Below are 18,115 nucleotides of genomic sequence, written 5' to 3' on the forward strand. Positions count from 1 at the left end.
ACTCTGTAGGAAATGCAGGCAACTTCTAGATTTTTTTTTTATATTGCTACACAATATATTTTAGTAATTCACTGTGTTTTCAGAAATGTGTCCTTTTATTTTCTTCATTATTTTCAGAATGTGCATTTATTTGAAAGGCAGAGCTGCAGATGTAGAACATGCCAGTGCTGAGAGGCCATCTAGCATTCCGTGTACATACAGGATGCCTGTGTGCAAGTTGGGCTTCCACACTTGCTGTCATGCACTACAAATAACAGAAAAATTCTAGACTGCCATAATTACTACAAGAATGAAAGAGTATGAAAATTTTGGTATTGCAATCAACACCAACATGGCAGCACAAGACCCTAACACTTACAATGAACATTTTTTTCATATTTAAGACTTCTACAACAATACAAGGATACAAAAATGTCCCAGGAAGTGACACTTTTTTTTTTTAAAGTATCATGCTACCACTGGGCATTTTGACTATGAAAATAATATCAATAACAATATAAAATTCATTACTTAAACTTTAAAAAATGTAAGTATATAATAAACATAGATTAATAAATATCAATAATCATTTCACATATAATTACAATATATTGGAATAAATTTATAATTATATCTAAAATTTATTTTCTTCTTATTATTACAGAGTACACATCCAATTAAAATGTAGAATACTACCTTAATTAAAAAACTAGTTATGAAATTAATTTATGCAAAGCTTTATCAACTTTATTTTGTGGGTCATCAGGTAATTTTTCCATTTTTACATTCAAAGATCTATTATTCTTAAAACTGGGGAGCTGTAATTAGTATGCCTTTGACAGAAATAGCTCCTCAAATGAATAACATTCTACTAGATGATGATCTTGTACTATGGGAGCAGATCTCCAACTCTCAAACATGATTTTTGAATTAATCTTGCTGACCTTCCATACTGAACAAAAGGATGGGAAGTCGTAATGTCACCAGTAGCTAAAAAGCATAACGAATGCCAAAACTTGTTAATTTAGTAAGTAAATCAAATATTAATCGGAAAAAAAAAACCCTACAGAAAAGAACAGAACTATATTTTTCATTTAATTAGCTGAAGATTAGGTACTTTAAAACACCATTGTTTATACTGAATGAATACTTAAGGTGAATAAGTTCAAATAAACGCAAGTTCTGAATTTTATAATATATGGATATATTTATCCAGTAATGGTAATAATTAGTTACATCTTCTTAAGATGCAGTTTTATGGCTTTTCAGTTTCCATTACTTTTTGAGCTACCAAAATACAATTGATCTACCAAAAATTTCTTTTATATACTTGGTCTTACTAATAAAAAAATCTAAAATATTCTACTTCATGAATTAATTCCTCAAAAGTGTACTTAAAATAATTTTCTCCAGAAATTTGCAGAACAACGACCTTATATAATCATCATATTCTCCATGTGGTTTAAGGAGTTAAGTGACCAAGATTGTTCTTATGAAGATTCCCAAATTTAACTTTCATTAAAATAACTGCTGAAATGACTTCTCCTTACTAATTTCAGTTTCCTTCAGAATTGAAATTCCTAACCATTCAGCATATTCATAAAATCAAAGCAGATCACTTCAATGTCATTTCTTTAAAAACTCAGATAAATGTCACAAAAAGCTAATTTCTACAACCCCGAAAAAGAACTCATTACACCCATACTGGGGGAGAGGGAATACACTAAATCCCAAAACACAAAAGTACTTTCTCAAGCAATTACAAACCTGTAGAGAACTGCAACTGCTGTCCTTGGAGTCTAGAACCACAAACATACTGCCTGGACTGAGGAATGAAAAAGCCCTCACACTAACGCTCTTTTGGTGTAAATACTGCACAGCATGCACAGCTTCAGATGACATTTTAAAGCGAAAACATTACAAGACACAAATTACTAGGATTAGTAGGAAAGGAAATTTGGATGCCAAAACACAGACAATGAAAATTTATTTATTTATTGTGAGAAGTGGAAAATTCTAATCACTAGAATGATAGAAATGAAACTTTCTAGTTCAAAAGCATGATCCAGCAATTTGGGACCAATAAGAAAATCTGCAATAAAATTGGAGATCATCAGTTGATAAAAACAAAAGGAACACAGATCTGTCACTATGATCAAAATGGTTACCAGAAAACAGTGTGATAGAACTGGGAGAAAATTATTTCTGGAAAATATAAAGGAATATTAAAGTCTTTGTAAGATGCAAACTAAGATCTTGGATGGCAAACTAAGTACATTTCTGCTCCTTCAGGATTAATGCATCAGGAAAATAAACACTGAGAAGAAAAAAATCTACATAATTATTAATGTACTGTAACAATTGAGAATAAACTGGCTATAAATACATACAGGCTGGAAAAGAAATGATTTTTCTAACTATAGCAAGTGTAATGTGGAAACAGAAAAAAAAATCCTGAAAAATAAGAAAAAGAAATGCTTTGAGGAAAAAACAGGAAGTACTGATTACTGCATTCTTTCTTTTAAAATAACTTTCAAAATGGCCTAAATCAATTCTGTGTTGTCCAGATGCAAAGACCTCAAAAAACAAAAGAGAAGTGAAAATGAATCCCTTGAACACTGTCTATCACAAAAAAGTACAAGCATATCGTCAGTAGTATGCTACTGGGTGCAAAGGCAGTCCTTGCACTAACTCAGTGCTCAGATCAAACTCTCATTATTTCAGCTATGGACCTCTTCCTCCTGTCAAACTAAAGAGCCAAACCCGCACTTTCCAGCCATGTCTGCTTTGTAGATTCATGAAGTACCAGTCCTACACCCTCTCTGCCTCTAAAAGGTATCAACTGGAGTCCATGGTGAGTTTTATAGGATATTTCATGGCTGAGTCTTTCCATTCCTTCACCTCCCAGAGGCTTCTATGGAGCTAGTCAAAATAAATCTCTGGAAATGTATGTTCTATAATTTTTCTACATCTCAAATTTGAAAATTGAGGAGGAGTATAATTTAGAGTTTTTTACTTCAATTTAATTTAAAGAAAAAAAACCCAAACACATTTCTTCTCTTATCACTAAACATTTCCTGTGGTTTTGGTTTTTTATTCTTTTAGAAATTTCAGTATCTTGATGTGCATGTAGACAGATAAAAATTCATAGACTACTGAATGTTTGTTTTTGGGTTTTTTTTTGCATCCCCTCTTGAAGTGCAATTGTTAACATAAATACTTTGAAAAATTAAGAAATATTTCAAAGTACTTATAAAAGTAGAGGCACTGGACTTTGTTGAAGATTCTTGGAAAAGACATTGCTATTTTCCTTCAGGCCAAATTTTATTTGCCTCCCAAGAGACAACATTTTCGCAGGAGAAATGACTCAAGAGGTCTTGTCAGCTCTTCTGTTTGTGGCTTTCCAACGTGTGAGAGGATTTCTCTACAAGATTGTAAGGATTGTCATCCTTCCAGAATGTTTCCAATGCCCACCTTTTCATTATGCAACTCCTGCCTCTTCAGCAAGAATAAGCAACTCATGAAGAGTCTTCTCAGTGAAAAGTAAAGGCTATTTGTTGGCTATGGAGCAGTTCTGCTTGCCTTTTTTTTGGCACAGGATCTATCCTTAAAGGCCACCAAAACAGTTACAATGAAACAGATTGTTCTGTCTATGTCACACTGTTGGTTCAAAAATAGGTACATATGAAGACATTTTAAATAAAAACAAATGCAGAGAGACAGTAAATTAATCTAGTTATTACTCTGCACATCATTTTCTTTTTGAGATGCCTAATTACCTTACTTATAGGGCTAGTTACAATTCATCTTCTGGAACAGAAAAAGAGGTAGGATGATTGATTTTGTTTGTCTACTCAATTTGTACATATCTTTAATGAACAGAGCTAAGCATACAAAAATATGACTGAACTGTAAAAATAATTAACTTTTGTTCTCGTTGTATCATTTTGGTATTAATTTTCATTATGCCTTCAAGCAAGTGAAAAGCAAGGAAATGTTCCAGTGAGTGCTTGTATACTTACTTCGATTCTTTCTTCCAGTGTCATAGCCCAGGAAAGTAAGCGAAGCAATTTCAGGAGTTAGCACATATAGATAATGCTTTAAAATTAGCTTCTGCAGTGGCAGGTGAGCAGTAGACTGTCTTCTCAGGTTAGTGATTTTTCTTCCCTTCAAAGTTCAGCTATGCGCCCTGGCTAACGCATGTAGCAACTGTGAAACCACCGAAAGCACGGTATGTGACTGCGGACAGTGCCGCTAGGACATGCCAGAGTGACCACATTTCACTGCCCACCATTCACCCCTCCATCAAGTGGTACCTGGGACCCCGCAGTTACAGAGATTGTGATGCACCTGCACAAGGCCAACTAAAAGGACTCCAGAATCTTCTCAGTGGTGCTTGCAGACTTACTCGCACCCTCACACTACAATCCACTACTGATTTGAGAAAAACAATGCATTTTGGGGAAACCATGGCCACCTACTTTGTTGTTTTGCCCATAACCCAAAAGAAAATACAAAAACAATGCAATGTATATCTTTGTTTAGGCTTACAGTTGCACTAAGAACTCTACAAGGACTATTTATAAAGTAGAAGCATTAGCAAATATCAGAAGTGGCAAATATCCCAACTCAGTGCTCAGAGCTCTTTAGACTGGGATTGTACTTGTGATTCTGCCAGTGCCGACTCTGAGATCTCCTGAGGAAAACTACCGCACATTCTGGTATTTACAGAGACCTTACAGATGTTAAAAAAAAAGAAAACAAGAAAAAAGGTCTCTCTCTGTGGACTTATAGCTATAAAATAATCTACAAGATTATTACTAACAAGTAATAGTATCTTGCTGATGTTTGTGTCAATTTTTTTGTGTCACTTTATTTCTTTTAAAAATATTTTAAAATCCATTATTTTTGTACTGGTTATTTCCTATATAGAATGTACCAAGTTTCTGTTTCTCATCTTAAAACAGCACTAGAAACATCAGAGTACAATGCTTTTTCATTCGTTTTTCTCAGTTGTTTCTTGATGCAGTGCCAACTGCTGCTCTACGCGCTGCTGGCAAGAATATCTCCTACTGGTCCATGCTACCTTTAAAGCTAGGGAGCCTACCTAAATTGGGGTAAAGTGCAAAGACAACACATCCTTTTGTCATGAATGCCAAGGATGTAATCCCCAAGTGACAGAGACTAGCTTGTATGTCTACTGTCTTTGTCTTGTATGCCTACATCAGTTACAGGAGCTAGAAAAAGGCTTGATCCCACCTCTTTCAATTAACATTGTATACATCTACATTCAGCTATTCAGAACAGGATTTTTCAGCTTTCATGATCAAGGCAATTGCTGAGATTTCTTTTTTGAATACTGTAAAATGTCTATTTCAATCGTGTAATGTTTTATCACAAAACATGTTTCTGTAGCAAAGATAGTTCAGTGTACCATTCTCATTCCCAGTACCCAACCATCCTTTATTTTGTGCTGCCCCAGGAATCAGGGCTCTCTGCTAGTAAAGATTCAGTATACATTCCATTGATAGAAAACAAACTTGTAAATAACACTACTTCCTGAAAACAGAATGACTGAAAAACTCCGTATGTTTTTTTAATTCCTGAGAGCAACAGAGAAGAAGCCAGACCATTTTAGCTTGCTGATAAAAATATGCTCAACTTGTTTTCAGCTATTCAAAGAATTTGAGTGCGAATTTCAGATCATATAAAAATCACACATCCAGTGCAATCCAGTCAGAATAAAGATATGCTCTACATGAAATTTTAATCTCCTTAGTGCTAGAGATTCCTTTCACATTGTCTTCAGCAGAGAGTATCAATCTTGGAACTTGAGTTCCAGGACTCTTAGAAAGAAATACTGATAGTTGTTATTTCTTGAAAAGTAAATGGACAAGTTTAAGGAATTTTTAGCAAATAGTAGATAGAGACAATCAAGCTAAGAAGTTGTTTTGCACATAATGTACCAAATTGTGATACAAAATGCTGAGTAGAAATTTCCAAAGATGGTTAGAGTTTTGTTTGTGCAGAGCCAAAGATAACTTAACCAAAGATGAAGAATATGCCCTCACAAAGCCTCTACCTTATTTTTACAAAAGAAAGCTTTTAATGCTCAAACTATTGCGAGAAACACTAGTTGAGCAAATGTGGAAATATGTACATGTGCGCTAGGAGTACAATTAGACACTAATGCATGCACATACAAATATTTTTTGCTTAAAAAAGAAACACTAAAAAATCTCTAAAGATAAACTATTCAGAAGAAGTGACCTATGGTTAATTCACCATCAGTCCCAAGTACAGCCATGTTCTAAAAGGTTTAGGTTCACAAAACCAGAAACATGCCTGTATACTTCTGAATGCTTCTAAACACTCTTAGCACAAAATGAATCTCATTTTTACTAGCTTGTACACCTGATGTTAGTTTTGGTTTAGACAACAGGAATGCAATCAGCAGCAGGTACTATTACTGAACCTATCTTCAAAACCAGAAAATGTCTACAGTTGAGAGAAGTATGATTCCTATTTAGTCCATTACCAGTTAAGGATACATTACAGGATCCAGTGAAAACTATAACCTAGCAGTTACTGCTCTAATTATACAGTGTATAAAAATATCTGTGAGAACTTGTTTCATTTAGATTTCATGTCAGTGTATGCTTGAAATGTAAATGAATTATTTATAACTATTTTAAAATACATTTTGTTAAATGTAACATCATCCACTAAAAAACATGAAAACAAGTTTCTTTCTATTTTAGCACTTCAGATGCACTTTTTTCATACAGTGAGAGACATACAGAGCACACAGACAAAGCGAGGCCATTCTGGGTTTTTTTGTGTCAGCAGCCTTAGTCTCTCACTCATTTGCTGGATGGATTTCAGCAGCCTAACTGATGTCTCAAGGGCAACCCAAGACTCACACACTGAAAGTTTCATACATTTTTAAAACTGCAATACCCAGAGGCAGAGCGTGAGGACTGACAGGCTTCCATGGCATTAATGTAATGCAGATACAAGTAAGAACTGTTTTCAAAAGCAGGCATGTATATTCTACAACAGCCAGCAGGATTACATCCCATTCCCCATCTGCAAGCTTGAAAAACCATGTAGAATACTTAATCAAACAGGAATATATACCTTTCCCATATACCCATTCACTGTATGGGTACCTAGAACATAGCAGAGCTATTAAACAGATAGACAACATTAACTTCCTTCTTCAAACATACCTTGTTTTTCACTGTGTAGTGGAGTGTTTCTGTAGGTAATTTTGCTTTGCATATTTATGTTGAGACCCTTATATTTGTACACAAAAAATAAAATGTAACAATTACAAATAAACAGGAACTCTTATATTTGTGAGTTGAGCTACATATATCACACTTTCATAGCAATCTTTGAACAAAGTCAAGGGAAAACACTTTTACATGAGTGAAGACCTACTTAAAACAATCTAAAAAAAAAAATCTAAAAAGGTAGAGATTCTTACCCTAAAAAACTCTTTAGTGGAGCCAGAATCTAATGTCCCATAAGCAATTTCTGTTTGCTTGGAAAGATCCTCTGCACTTTCAATGGGAGACACCATCCTCTCAACCGTCAGGAAGGCAGCTAAGTTAGCCGTGTAGGATGAGATTATGATGAGGGTAAAGAACCACCACACACCTCCAACAATGCGCCCCGACAGGGATCTAGTAACAAGTATGAAATGGATTTGTAAAGTGAAATGGAAGTCCTAAAAAGGAACATGTTATCAGTTTTATGCAAATGGTGCATAATAATACAGGGAAGCATTTCAAGCTATCTCAGAGTCCAGCTCTGCATACGCATCAGATGGGAAATCAAGGCATTCTCCACTGGATCTCCTGGGACTCTGCTGAAATCAGGACTCCAGAGTTTACTTTTGGAAGAACTTAGTGATCCAGTTCTTCAAAGTTTTGACAACCCTTGAAGAAGACTGTTCCCATCATAATGTGCTATATTTAACACAAACTTTTTGTTCCCTCTGAAGTGATTTTGTGTGACATTATGATGAGGATCAAACAAAATCAGCAAAACAGCCCTTTCAGATAAACCAGTATGCACTTTAAAACCAAGGGCCTTGATTGTTTTCCTAAGACATTCAGACAAAGACTGATTTCCACAAAACAATGGCATATGCTGCTGTGCACAATCTGTACTGAGAAACAAACAGGATTATTTGTAAGAAAATCTTGCCCAGGGAAAATCTATAGGCTAGAAAGTGCACACGACTTTTGAAAGATACAATAATTTAACAAACTGAGGACTGGACATGAAACAATCGGTGGTAATACAGAAAAATGGTGAAGAAAGTATCTTTAAAAAAAAAATAAAAATCTGATGTTTATAATTGCAGCAGGTGGGCTCTTATGGATCTGTGTTTTGCTTCTCCTGCTCAAGAAGAAAGAAGAAAAGAGAACTCAAGAAAATATACAAAACAGCATAAAGCACACAACTCAACTCAGTAATTTTCAATAACAGAAAACTAATGGAAGAGAAATATTGATATAACATTATTGTCAAACTTGGCTTTTTTTCCCCCATGATCCTTTAAAGTCTGAAATTAATTACCACTTTGTTTCCAAGCGACATTATAGGAAGCAGTACATAATCTCTGGAGATATGCTTAATTATTTGGCAGAAATGTGCATGTTGTTAAAAGTCTAGTACTAGGGCACTGCAGTAGCCTAGGTATGTCTTGGTGTGTCTCCTCTATTTATTAAGTAAACAAATTAGGAATCACTCACCCAGTCTACTGCACTGTGAATGAGAATACAAATCAATTCTGACATAGAATATACAGATACAGTTATATGTACATTTAAAGATTATACTTATGCAAAGAGGATTTAGCAAGCTAGGAACAAAATTAAATAGAACCAATTCTGGACAAATTATTTTTTCCTAATTGCTGTTGCATAAAATCTCAATCATAATTCTGTCCTTAAAAGATGCATTCCATGTCACAACAGACTCACTAATTCACTCTACTACATGAAAATCAAGTTAGGTAAGGTCCAAACTCTGTTATTCAAAGGACCATAGAAAAAATTTTTTCAAGCTCATTCTAAAGTGAGGTGTATTCTGCAGAAATGCTTTGCATTACCTTTGAGAAAACATCACATACTTATTTTGAAATGGAGGTAATTGGAAAATAAAATAATTCTGTAAGTAAAATTCTGAGTTATAAGATACACTAAATATATTATATTATATATTCACAACGTAAAATCTGTCAATGTGTATTTAATAACTACCAAATTTATGGCACTTTACACTGCATTGATGACACCCTCTATGACAATAATTTTCAAATATCCATGATCTGTGAGCAAAGTTGCCACTGACATTGTGAAAAAAGAATAAGCTCAATACCAATCCAGAAATTATGCTCCCACATGGCATTTTACAAGTAAAATTATTTTGGGAGTCATTTGTATTCAAAATTTCCCCAGGCAGTTCATCATTATTAAATGAGTAGTTTCTTTTTTTTAATGTACAGTTTGAAAAGTTTTTAAAATGTGCTTCAATGAGCCCATACTTTAGAAGCACCTAATTTACTAGACCTTTGAGTACTAAAATAAAAATTTCTGTGCACAATTATATAAATTTATGCACCATGTTTTGCACTTAGAAAGGTATTATCTAGCAGAACAGAGAGCATACTCACATCTCTGAAAAGATGAGGAAAACTTTGTTCTAAGTTATGATTGCCACATAATATGTTACTCTACTCTATCGTTCCTCTACTACCCATGAGGTAATACAGGGACTGCTACTACAGACCATTTCCAGGTGGTCCAGTCTTACTCAGCTCAACCTTCTATTCCAGAGTCAGGGAACCCTAGTAACTTGTCTGCTCTAAAAGTCTTAAAGCAGTTGTAATTTTTATTAGAGAAATAATTGCAGTAATGCAAAAATTAATTTCAGAAAGGTATTTTGTTGATGCCTGAAGAAAGTCCTTTTTTTGTTTACTCTGATTCATCTGCAGGCAGTTCAAATTCCACAGCGAAATGTTTTGGTGCAAAACAAGAAACAAGTGTTTTTTAGCCCTTTTCTATTTTTAGAATAAACAGATAATATACAAACTAACCGCCTTCCTCAAAATTATGGTTTCAATGAAATAAAGTTAAATGGTTCACTGAAACTACATACTAAATATCCAAAATTGAGTTTCATGCACCTTTTATGATCACCATTTCCTATCAGTATTCTTGTACTACCTTTCAAGCCCTAACAAACCATATAAAACAACCACTGTGCTTTCATAGATAGTAAATAATAATGATAACAAGAAAAATATCATCATTCTACTACAGCCTTGATTCAATAAAAATAATTTTGTACTAATAGGTGACTTAGCAGGCAACTCCTGCTGTGAAGTGTGTAATCAATACAAAAACCCACAGGAGTGAAATTAACACAGCTTCTCATGATCTGCAACAACTTGCCCTCTTCACTGTCTCTTGTATACAATTCTTATAGGATCATGTGCCAAATGCATTGCATCCTTCACCATAAAGGCTGGCATCTCCCACTGTGATACAGCAGCCTTTACAGAGAATTGCTCAAGTTCTCACACAATAAATGCTGTTATTTCTGTGGTAGAACAGAAATAGAAAATAGAAACAGAAATAGAAAACCTGTTGTTGCCTTTTGGGATGCATGACTTAATGCAAGAAATGCTCACCTGGTTTGATTTATTTTGACCATCCACCACCAGACTTACTAGAAGTTGACCTGTTCCCCATCTTACTTCAGAATGTTTACAAGAAATGTAATTATACTAAGCAGTCTTAACTAAGTCCTCTGGTTTGATTTTCTTAAACCCAGTTGTCCTATTTAAATTGTTACTGTATTTCCTTCAAGCAGCAGGCAGCTATTTTACTTACTTACCACTTTGCTGAATCAAGGTTAGAACTGCTTGTGCACAAGTAAAATAGAATATTTAATGAGCTGCAAAGGAATTAACTTAAGTGCTTTCCAGTTGTCCCTAATAAAGTAGAAGAAGATCCATGAGGAATTAAGCACTTATAAACTGGACCTTCAGATTCATTTTCATAATTTCCTTTGTGACTTTTCTAAAACTAGGCCATGGAAAAACAGCAATGTCTTGCAACTATCCACATGAAATTAGAACCATCACAGGACTTTTACTTCAGTTCAAGGCTCTCTGGGGGAATAAGAGTGTGTTAATAACCATGTTATGATATGTAGTGAGTTTTAGAGGGAAAGTGCTGCCTCAGTAATTCGTGACTAGCATGTTACCCTTTTTTCCCATTACAGTTGTGGTGAACTATATGCACTGTCAACTGTAAAATGGGAATATGCAGCAAAAACACGGTACCCCTCCAAGAAGGCATGGAATGATGTGAACCTTATGCATTTTACAGTCTCTGTATGGTGTATATAACTTCACTTGGCAAATTTATGATCGACATAAAGAAAAATTCGATCAACTACATCCTGACCCTATGTCACAGACAAGTGCTTTCACTTCAAGGACTTCTGTGACTTTAGGGAGGGGAAAATAATTGCAAATAATTTCTTTCCAAGAATGAAAATATATGCACCACGAACCTCTTCCGGCTGAGATGGCTGAGACCAAAAATGCACAAAGTTGAAATGAGTGAGTAACCAACCTTGGCGAAATATCGCATCCTTGCTGCATAAAGGCACCCAGGGAAAACCAGAGACTATTAAATATCCCAAATTCATTAGTTGATTCATTAGTTTGCGTTTCTCTTCCATCTTCAAATTCCTCAGTGTGCCACTCGTATGGGCTAAATCTGCTGACCAGGAATAAAACTACACTGACCCCAATGTAGGCAAAAACAATGCACATCCAGATTTCATATGCTAACGGATCAAGAAATGAAAACACTCCTGGCTTGGACTTCTGAGGCTTCTTGATCATTATTGATATCCCCAGGCTCATAAAGGGCTTTGAGAAGTCAATCACCTCTTCTCTCACCAATGTTATAGTTAATGGAGCGATTGCAATATCGGCTTTCTGTAAAGGAAGAAAAAAAGCAAATAATAGCTAATGCAATGAACAGAGCAAAAAATGGTTTAGTTTATATGGCATTCTACAAAAAGAAAATAGGACAGCAGAGACAACAGCAATATTTGTTTCACCGAGATCATCCTGTGGAGAATTTCAGAAATTTTTAGTTGAACTCATACTGAAATACATATAGCCATAGGGTTGGTGTGTTCCAAGCTTTTGTTTATAAGTGCCCTTTTAACAGCATATGGCATTTAAAACTTAAAAAAAATTATTTTGTTTTCCACCTGGTCAGAATGATGAAATATGCATTCATGTTCCCACAACTGTTCCCACAATTTGCAGCTGAAATGCAATTTAATGTTTTACTTTCAAAATTTTTCATGCCATTAGAGATTATTAATTGCTATAAAATTAATTAGGTAGCTTTCCTACACTCCACAGAGAAAATAAAACCAAATCCCACTCCTTCTATTAGTCATCTTTAATAGCTTTATTAGTCATCTTCAATAGCTTTATTATAGAAAATTTTCTTACCCCATAAACAAGTTCTCCAACCATCCCATTCCAGATTTTCGTGTCTGCATCCCTTGCCCCATACTTGCCATCCCCAACAATTGTGAGCTTATATTTGAATCCACAATGCTTAGCAATTTCTGTAGCTAAGTCCACACAATAGCCCTCATATCGATCATTTCCTTCAAGCATTTCGTGATTTTTCTTCATCATGACATATGGGGACTCCTGCACAGAAAGAACTTGCCTTAGCTACTTGACAGAGACAGGTGGATCAGTTGTACACTTCACAGATTAATATGTTCCCTTTTTACATGTGAAAAAAGAAAGCAGATACCATCTGAATCATACATGCTATGCATATGTTAGTTGTTAATTATTAATGGGACAGGTCTTAAACACATTTAAAAGCTGCATTCTCCAGAGTCATACACAAATGACAATACTTACAGGCATAGTGATTCCCAGAAGTATGTTAATAATGACCATGAATGTTAACAGGAGTTACGCATTCAGAGAAGAAAGAGTAAATTCCAAAATCAGTTTCCTTCTCTCATACAGTTTGGATGGAAGAAGGCAAGGGTATTTAGTTCCTTTTGTTGCTGTCTTATAGAAGAAAATTATTTTCTATTTCACAACCACATCTCTCCCTGAGAAAACACTTGAGGCTCTCAAGACTATATTTTTATTAAATTGCTATACAAACAACAGGTATGATATCTATAACTATGCACTAAAGTTCTATCATCAACAGAATTGGTGATGAGTCATAAGTTGTATTAATGCATTTCCTCTTTGCTCAGTTACTACAGAACTGTTCTTGCATCCAGAGAAATTCCTACACTAACCTATGGCTTGTCCAAACTGATAAACAAGCTGTGTAATTTACAGAAAAATTCTATGATTTTATGCACTTCTATAATAATGTACAATTTAATTTTCTAAACAACTGGAATATAACATTTAAAGTTTAATTTTACACTTTAGTAATCCATAGCATCTACAATCCTGAAGCCTAAGAACCAGTCTCTTTGCTGTTTGTCAAAATCTATTCTCTAAAATGAACACTATGGTTCTGCCTCTCAGAAAGTTCCTCTCCTTTGAAAGCAGGTATTTAATTTTCATTTTCAGGTTTAAAAAAAATTAACTTTCTAAGATGTTCAAGCAAAGACCATTCATCCTCTACAAATCAAAACTGCATACTGAATCCCATACATTTCCCTAATTTCTAGATTTTATTATGTATCATAATAAGTAACAGCTCACAACCTCCAACAATAAAAAGACAGTATATTTAGACTAACATAATGTCGAGAAACAAATCATTGTAAGACAGATGATCTTCTGACAAAATAGGAGGTTAATTACCAAAATAGTGGTGACAATAATTGTCTTATTCTCTAGTCCTGAAGATTCATTTCCAAGAGGGCCATCAAGAGGATTCACAACCATTTTGTCCACTTCACTCCAATATCCAATCTAAAGAGAGTGTATAGGATGCACAGACACTAGTGAATATGAACTTTTCTGGAAAAGTTAAAGCATATTATTACTATGCTTTGATTTGTCCTCACAGAGAACTATTTCAGCTATGGATTTACCACTGTAAGAATTTCTATTTATGTAGTGAAAGACTATAACAAACAGTAAAAAGATTGAACTAATGGCATTTGTTTATATTACTTTGTCTAGAACAGGTTTTAGAATAAACATCATGCATTATAAAATTGAAATACTCCAGATTAGCAAAACATGAGAAACTGTTTTTCCCTGAAAGATTTGAAATTAGAGCAGAAACACTAACACATTTATAAAAACATCACTAAAAAGCTGTATCCAGGTTTTGTCATTCAGAAGCATATTTCTCCTAATCCTGGCTCACATTTAGCAATTCAGATCAGAAAGCAAAAATTTTAATCCACAAAACTGAAAGGGAAACACTCTTTTTAGTACTTACCAGAAATTATAGTTCACATTTGTTAGAAAGAAATATTACATATGTTTACTTCGCTCTGCAAGACCACTGTAGAATACACCTATGAATAAATATTATCACAACTCATGCTTTAATGAATCTAAGGTTTCAGTACCTACCTTAACCCATTGCTTAGAATGGTAAAACCTTTAAAGACACTATAAGACAATTCAAATTACCTTCCGAGGACCAGTACTTTTGAGTTCCATGACGTTTATCGTAAAATTGATTCTCTTTCCATTCTGATCAAACTTTATATTTCCTGTTAGCCCTTCCACCTGAACCTACAATAGATGAAGATGGAAGTGGTAGAAGAATTAAGTTTATTTCTTTTTAGAAAATGTGGGGGTTTATTTCCACAAATGATTATTGATTTTCAAGAACTTTCACTTTGAGGTCATTTTCATATGCAATATATTATATTAATATAATATATTAGCCAGGTTCCTGAGGACTTCACTTCCATATTACTCCCAGCAAGATCCACATAGGTTAGGAGACAAGAATAATTTTTCAGGCATTTATAGAGAACTTCACACATGCACTCATCCCAGCATCCAGTCCAGGGAAGCTACCTGTTTCAATGCCCTTTCTATTTCTACACCATGACCCCAGGGTACAGCTGGATTTGCAAGACAGTCTCCAGCATTTCCTCTTCTGGAGATCTCAATCCTCTGTTTACGCAAATTACGGAAAGCTTCTGTCATCACTTGAACAGCATCATAGGTCAGAGCAGAGGTATACTGAAAAGAAGTGAAAATATTTAATTAAAAACTGTCTTCAGCTTCACTATATCCTCCATTCCACTTGGTAATCCATTAAACACTAGAAAGGATAGTAAAACATACTTGTAATCAGTCAACTTTTATTTGTATACATGTTTTTAACTTTTTCCCATTAAATATAAAATCTCAGGGGTAGCTACTTTCAAGTATGCACTATGCTGTCAACACCATGCAAAACAGTTTTGGGACTGAGACGCCTGGAACAAGCGGTGCCCCTCAAAGAGCAATATAGGTGAGGAAGAGCCCCATGTTCCTAAACTGACATAATATAAGGAGTTTTACAACTTCTGAGACAGCAGAGAGGAATCTTGTCATCATATTCATCAGAAACCAGGGCTAAATGGTCAAAAGCATTTATCTTCAGTGTCTGGAAAATTTTACATCTCAACTAAATAACTGAACTGAAACCACATGTGCACATACACCGAGGACTTTGTTGGATGGGCTTTTTGAGTCTGGAACATAGCAATTATGCCAAATCTAAGAGCCATTTTTGGAAATATGAGCCAGAATATAACTACTTAGAGGCATATGAATGAATGGAATGATCCCTGTGAAGGCTATTAGATGATGAAAATATATAAATTGTAAAGTGGAGAGAAATGATGTATTAGCTCTTTGCTTCAATGGCTCAGACTTTAATGAGAATTTTAATTAGTTAGCTCAAGTCATGCAGAAGGCTCTTGTAATTGTAACGAAAGCAAGGTCCTGAATTGAGATTAATTTTCGTATGCAACTGTTAGACCTTAGAAAAGGAAGAAAAGGAAAGTAGGGACTGGTGTCAATCTTCTCAATAAAGTTTTCTCAGTGACTTGTACAGAAATATTTAAAGGGATCCGAACAGCAGAAGAATGAAGTGAAAGACTGGCTGGAGCGACTACTACTTCTACCAGAGCAGCAGTGTTTAAGTGGTGTACATGAATTTGGAGATGAGGAAAAGAAAGGACCCTGACCAGCAGTACTTCTTTAAACATTGTGCTTTGCAGTACAGAAAACATATTGTGCCACACTAGTTTTCTGAGAAACTTTGGACACAGCACTGTCATTAACATTGAAACATTGGGTAGCAGAGAAAATAAGGGCTTGGAACTAAGTTATAATGCTGTCTAATTCAGTTATTGTATGATTCATTGGATCATTGAGATATACTGCATTTAATGTATTATCTCAAGAATATTGTTTCTATAGTATATAATTACTAGCCTGAATATTCATAGCTCAATCATATGTGAGGATTATGTAGAGCTTTGCCTATAAATGTTTATCTGTATGTGTATATGTGTCACCACATATATAAAATCTACATTTCATAATTTAGATTAAGACAGCTTTAATCGAAGGATCTCAAAATATTTTAAAAGCACTGTTGGAGATGCCATGAAAGCAAACAGCCCATGAATCATTTCTTACTGCTATATTGTCCATACATTTTCAACTCCTAATAACCTTCATGGGGCTCATTAAAACTATCTACAGCTTCATAAATTGATGTAGAGTCAACAAACTAAACTGAAGTGAACTCATTACCACAAACAAGAAATGACAGACCAATAACCTGCTCATGCAGAGGTGTGTGCATGTCTGCATAATAAATAAAATTGTCATAAGGTAAAGGATGTATTAGCCCTGCCTTGATTCACTTTGTTTTTCTGGAGATTAATCCAATTCTGATTTGCACTATTAAAATAAATGGGAGCACTATTTGGAACATTATTCTGTGGAAATAGGATGGGGTCTTACACCTTATGATTTTATGGCAATGTAAATCTCTCAACATCATTTCAGTTCCTTTCAATTTTATATGATAAGATCAGCCATTTTACTACAAAATGAAATAGGTGCTACACTTGAGTTCTTACAGCGTTGCTTGCATTAATTAAAGCATGGCAAAGAATATGCAAAAAAAAAATAAATCCTGCAGCTCACAATTTTGGAACTAGAATAATAAGCTGATAATATAAATTGCCTAAAGATTTTATGCCATTTGATACAAAACATGAATTGCATGAATCTCAAATGAAAATAATTTTCTCTAAGTAGATGCCTTAATTGCCAAGCAGAGAAAACACAAGGCCAATGTAATTTTCTTCAACTTAAATTTCTAACTTAAATGCTGTACAGACTATAGTAAAATATCTAAGCTGCAATTGCAAAGATGAATTTGAAAAGTAAAGACAAAACAAAGTCATCCCAGACTAAGCAGAAGTTATTACATGTGGTGTCCAAGAAAAACTGGCAAGATAGTATCTTTTGTAACTTCAGATGTTTTCCAGTAACTCAGGAGATACCAGAAATCCTTAGCTAAAAGGACCAAGATGCTATTTTTTTCAATCAGTAACTGAATCTTCTGAAGGTGAAATTGCAGAACACTACCCCAGAAGCACAAGAATTTGTTATGCGTATATTTCAGTGTTGTAAGATATAAGAAATGTAAGTTAGCCAGTTAGGCCCGCATTTAACTCAATGCTTGTCCATGTGCTCATGATAAAGCTGAGAGATATGACTAGACATCTGAAATAATTAAGACAGTGATTTTTTACTTAAGCAGTAGAAAAGAAATAAAAATACGAAGACACACATGCAAAAAAAGGAAAAAGAAAAAGAAAAAAAAGAAAGTATTATGAATCACATTAAGTCAAATTCTTTCCCTCTTGATTTGGATATCTGCAATGTCTAAATCTATCCTTGACAGAGTAGCTTGAGCTTGGTTGGGTGTTTTTTTTTTTTTTTTTGTTTGTTTGTTTTTTTTAACAGTTAGAGAGGACAGTAAGCATTCTAAAGGGTGATTCATTTGACCAGTTAGACATCGTTTTGGAAGATGAAATTAGCTGC

At 34.5% G+C, this 18,115-nt stretch overlaps 1 protein-coding gene across 6 annotated transcripts in view; it reads right to left on the reverse strand.

Annotated features, from left to right (window-relative positions):
• GRIA2 (glutamate ionotropic receptor AMPA type subunit 2) overlaps nucleotides 1-18,115 on the reverse strand; it is an 86,977-nt gene that overhangs the window by 8,093 nt on the left and 60,769 nt on the right. For all 6 annotated transcript variants that reach the window (XM_066317663.1, XM_066317662.1, XM_066317660.1 and 3 more), the window contains exons 7-12: nucleotides 15,074-15,241; nucleotides 14,678-14,782; nucleotides 13,892-14,002; nucleotides 12,545-12,751; nucleotides 11,643-12,013; nucleotides 7,472-7,670 (exon numbers count right to left, since the gene is read on the reverse strand). In XM_066317663.1, the coding sequence (XP_066173760.1) occupies nucleotides 7,472-7,670; nucleotides 11,643-12,013; nucleotides 12,545-12,751; nucleotides 13,892-14,002; nucleotides 14,678-14,782; nucleotides 15,074-15,241 (1,161 nt within the window). The remainder of the gene's footprint in view (nucleotides 1-7,471; nucleotides 7,671-11,642; nucleotides 12,014-12,544; nucleotides 12,752-13,891; nucleotides 14,003-14,677; nucleotides 14,783-15,073; nucleotides 15,242-18,115) is intronic.

Source organism: Sylvia atricapilla, chromosome 4, assembly GCF_009819655.1.
Source record: "Sylvia atricapilla isolate bSylAtr1 chromosome 4, bSylAtr1.pri, whole genome shotgun sequence".
NCBI classification, from domain to species: Eukaryota; Metazoa; Chordata; class Aves; order Passeriformes; family Sylviidae; genus Sylvia; species Sylvia atricapilla.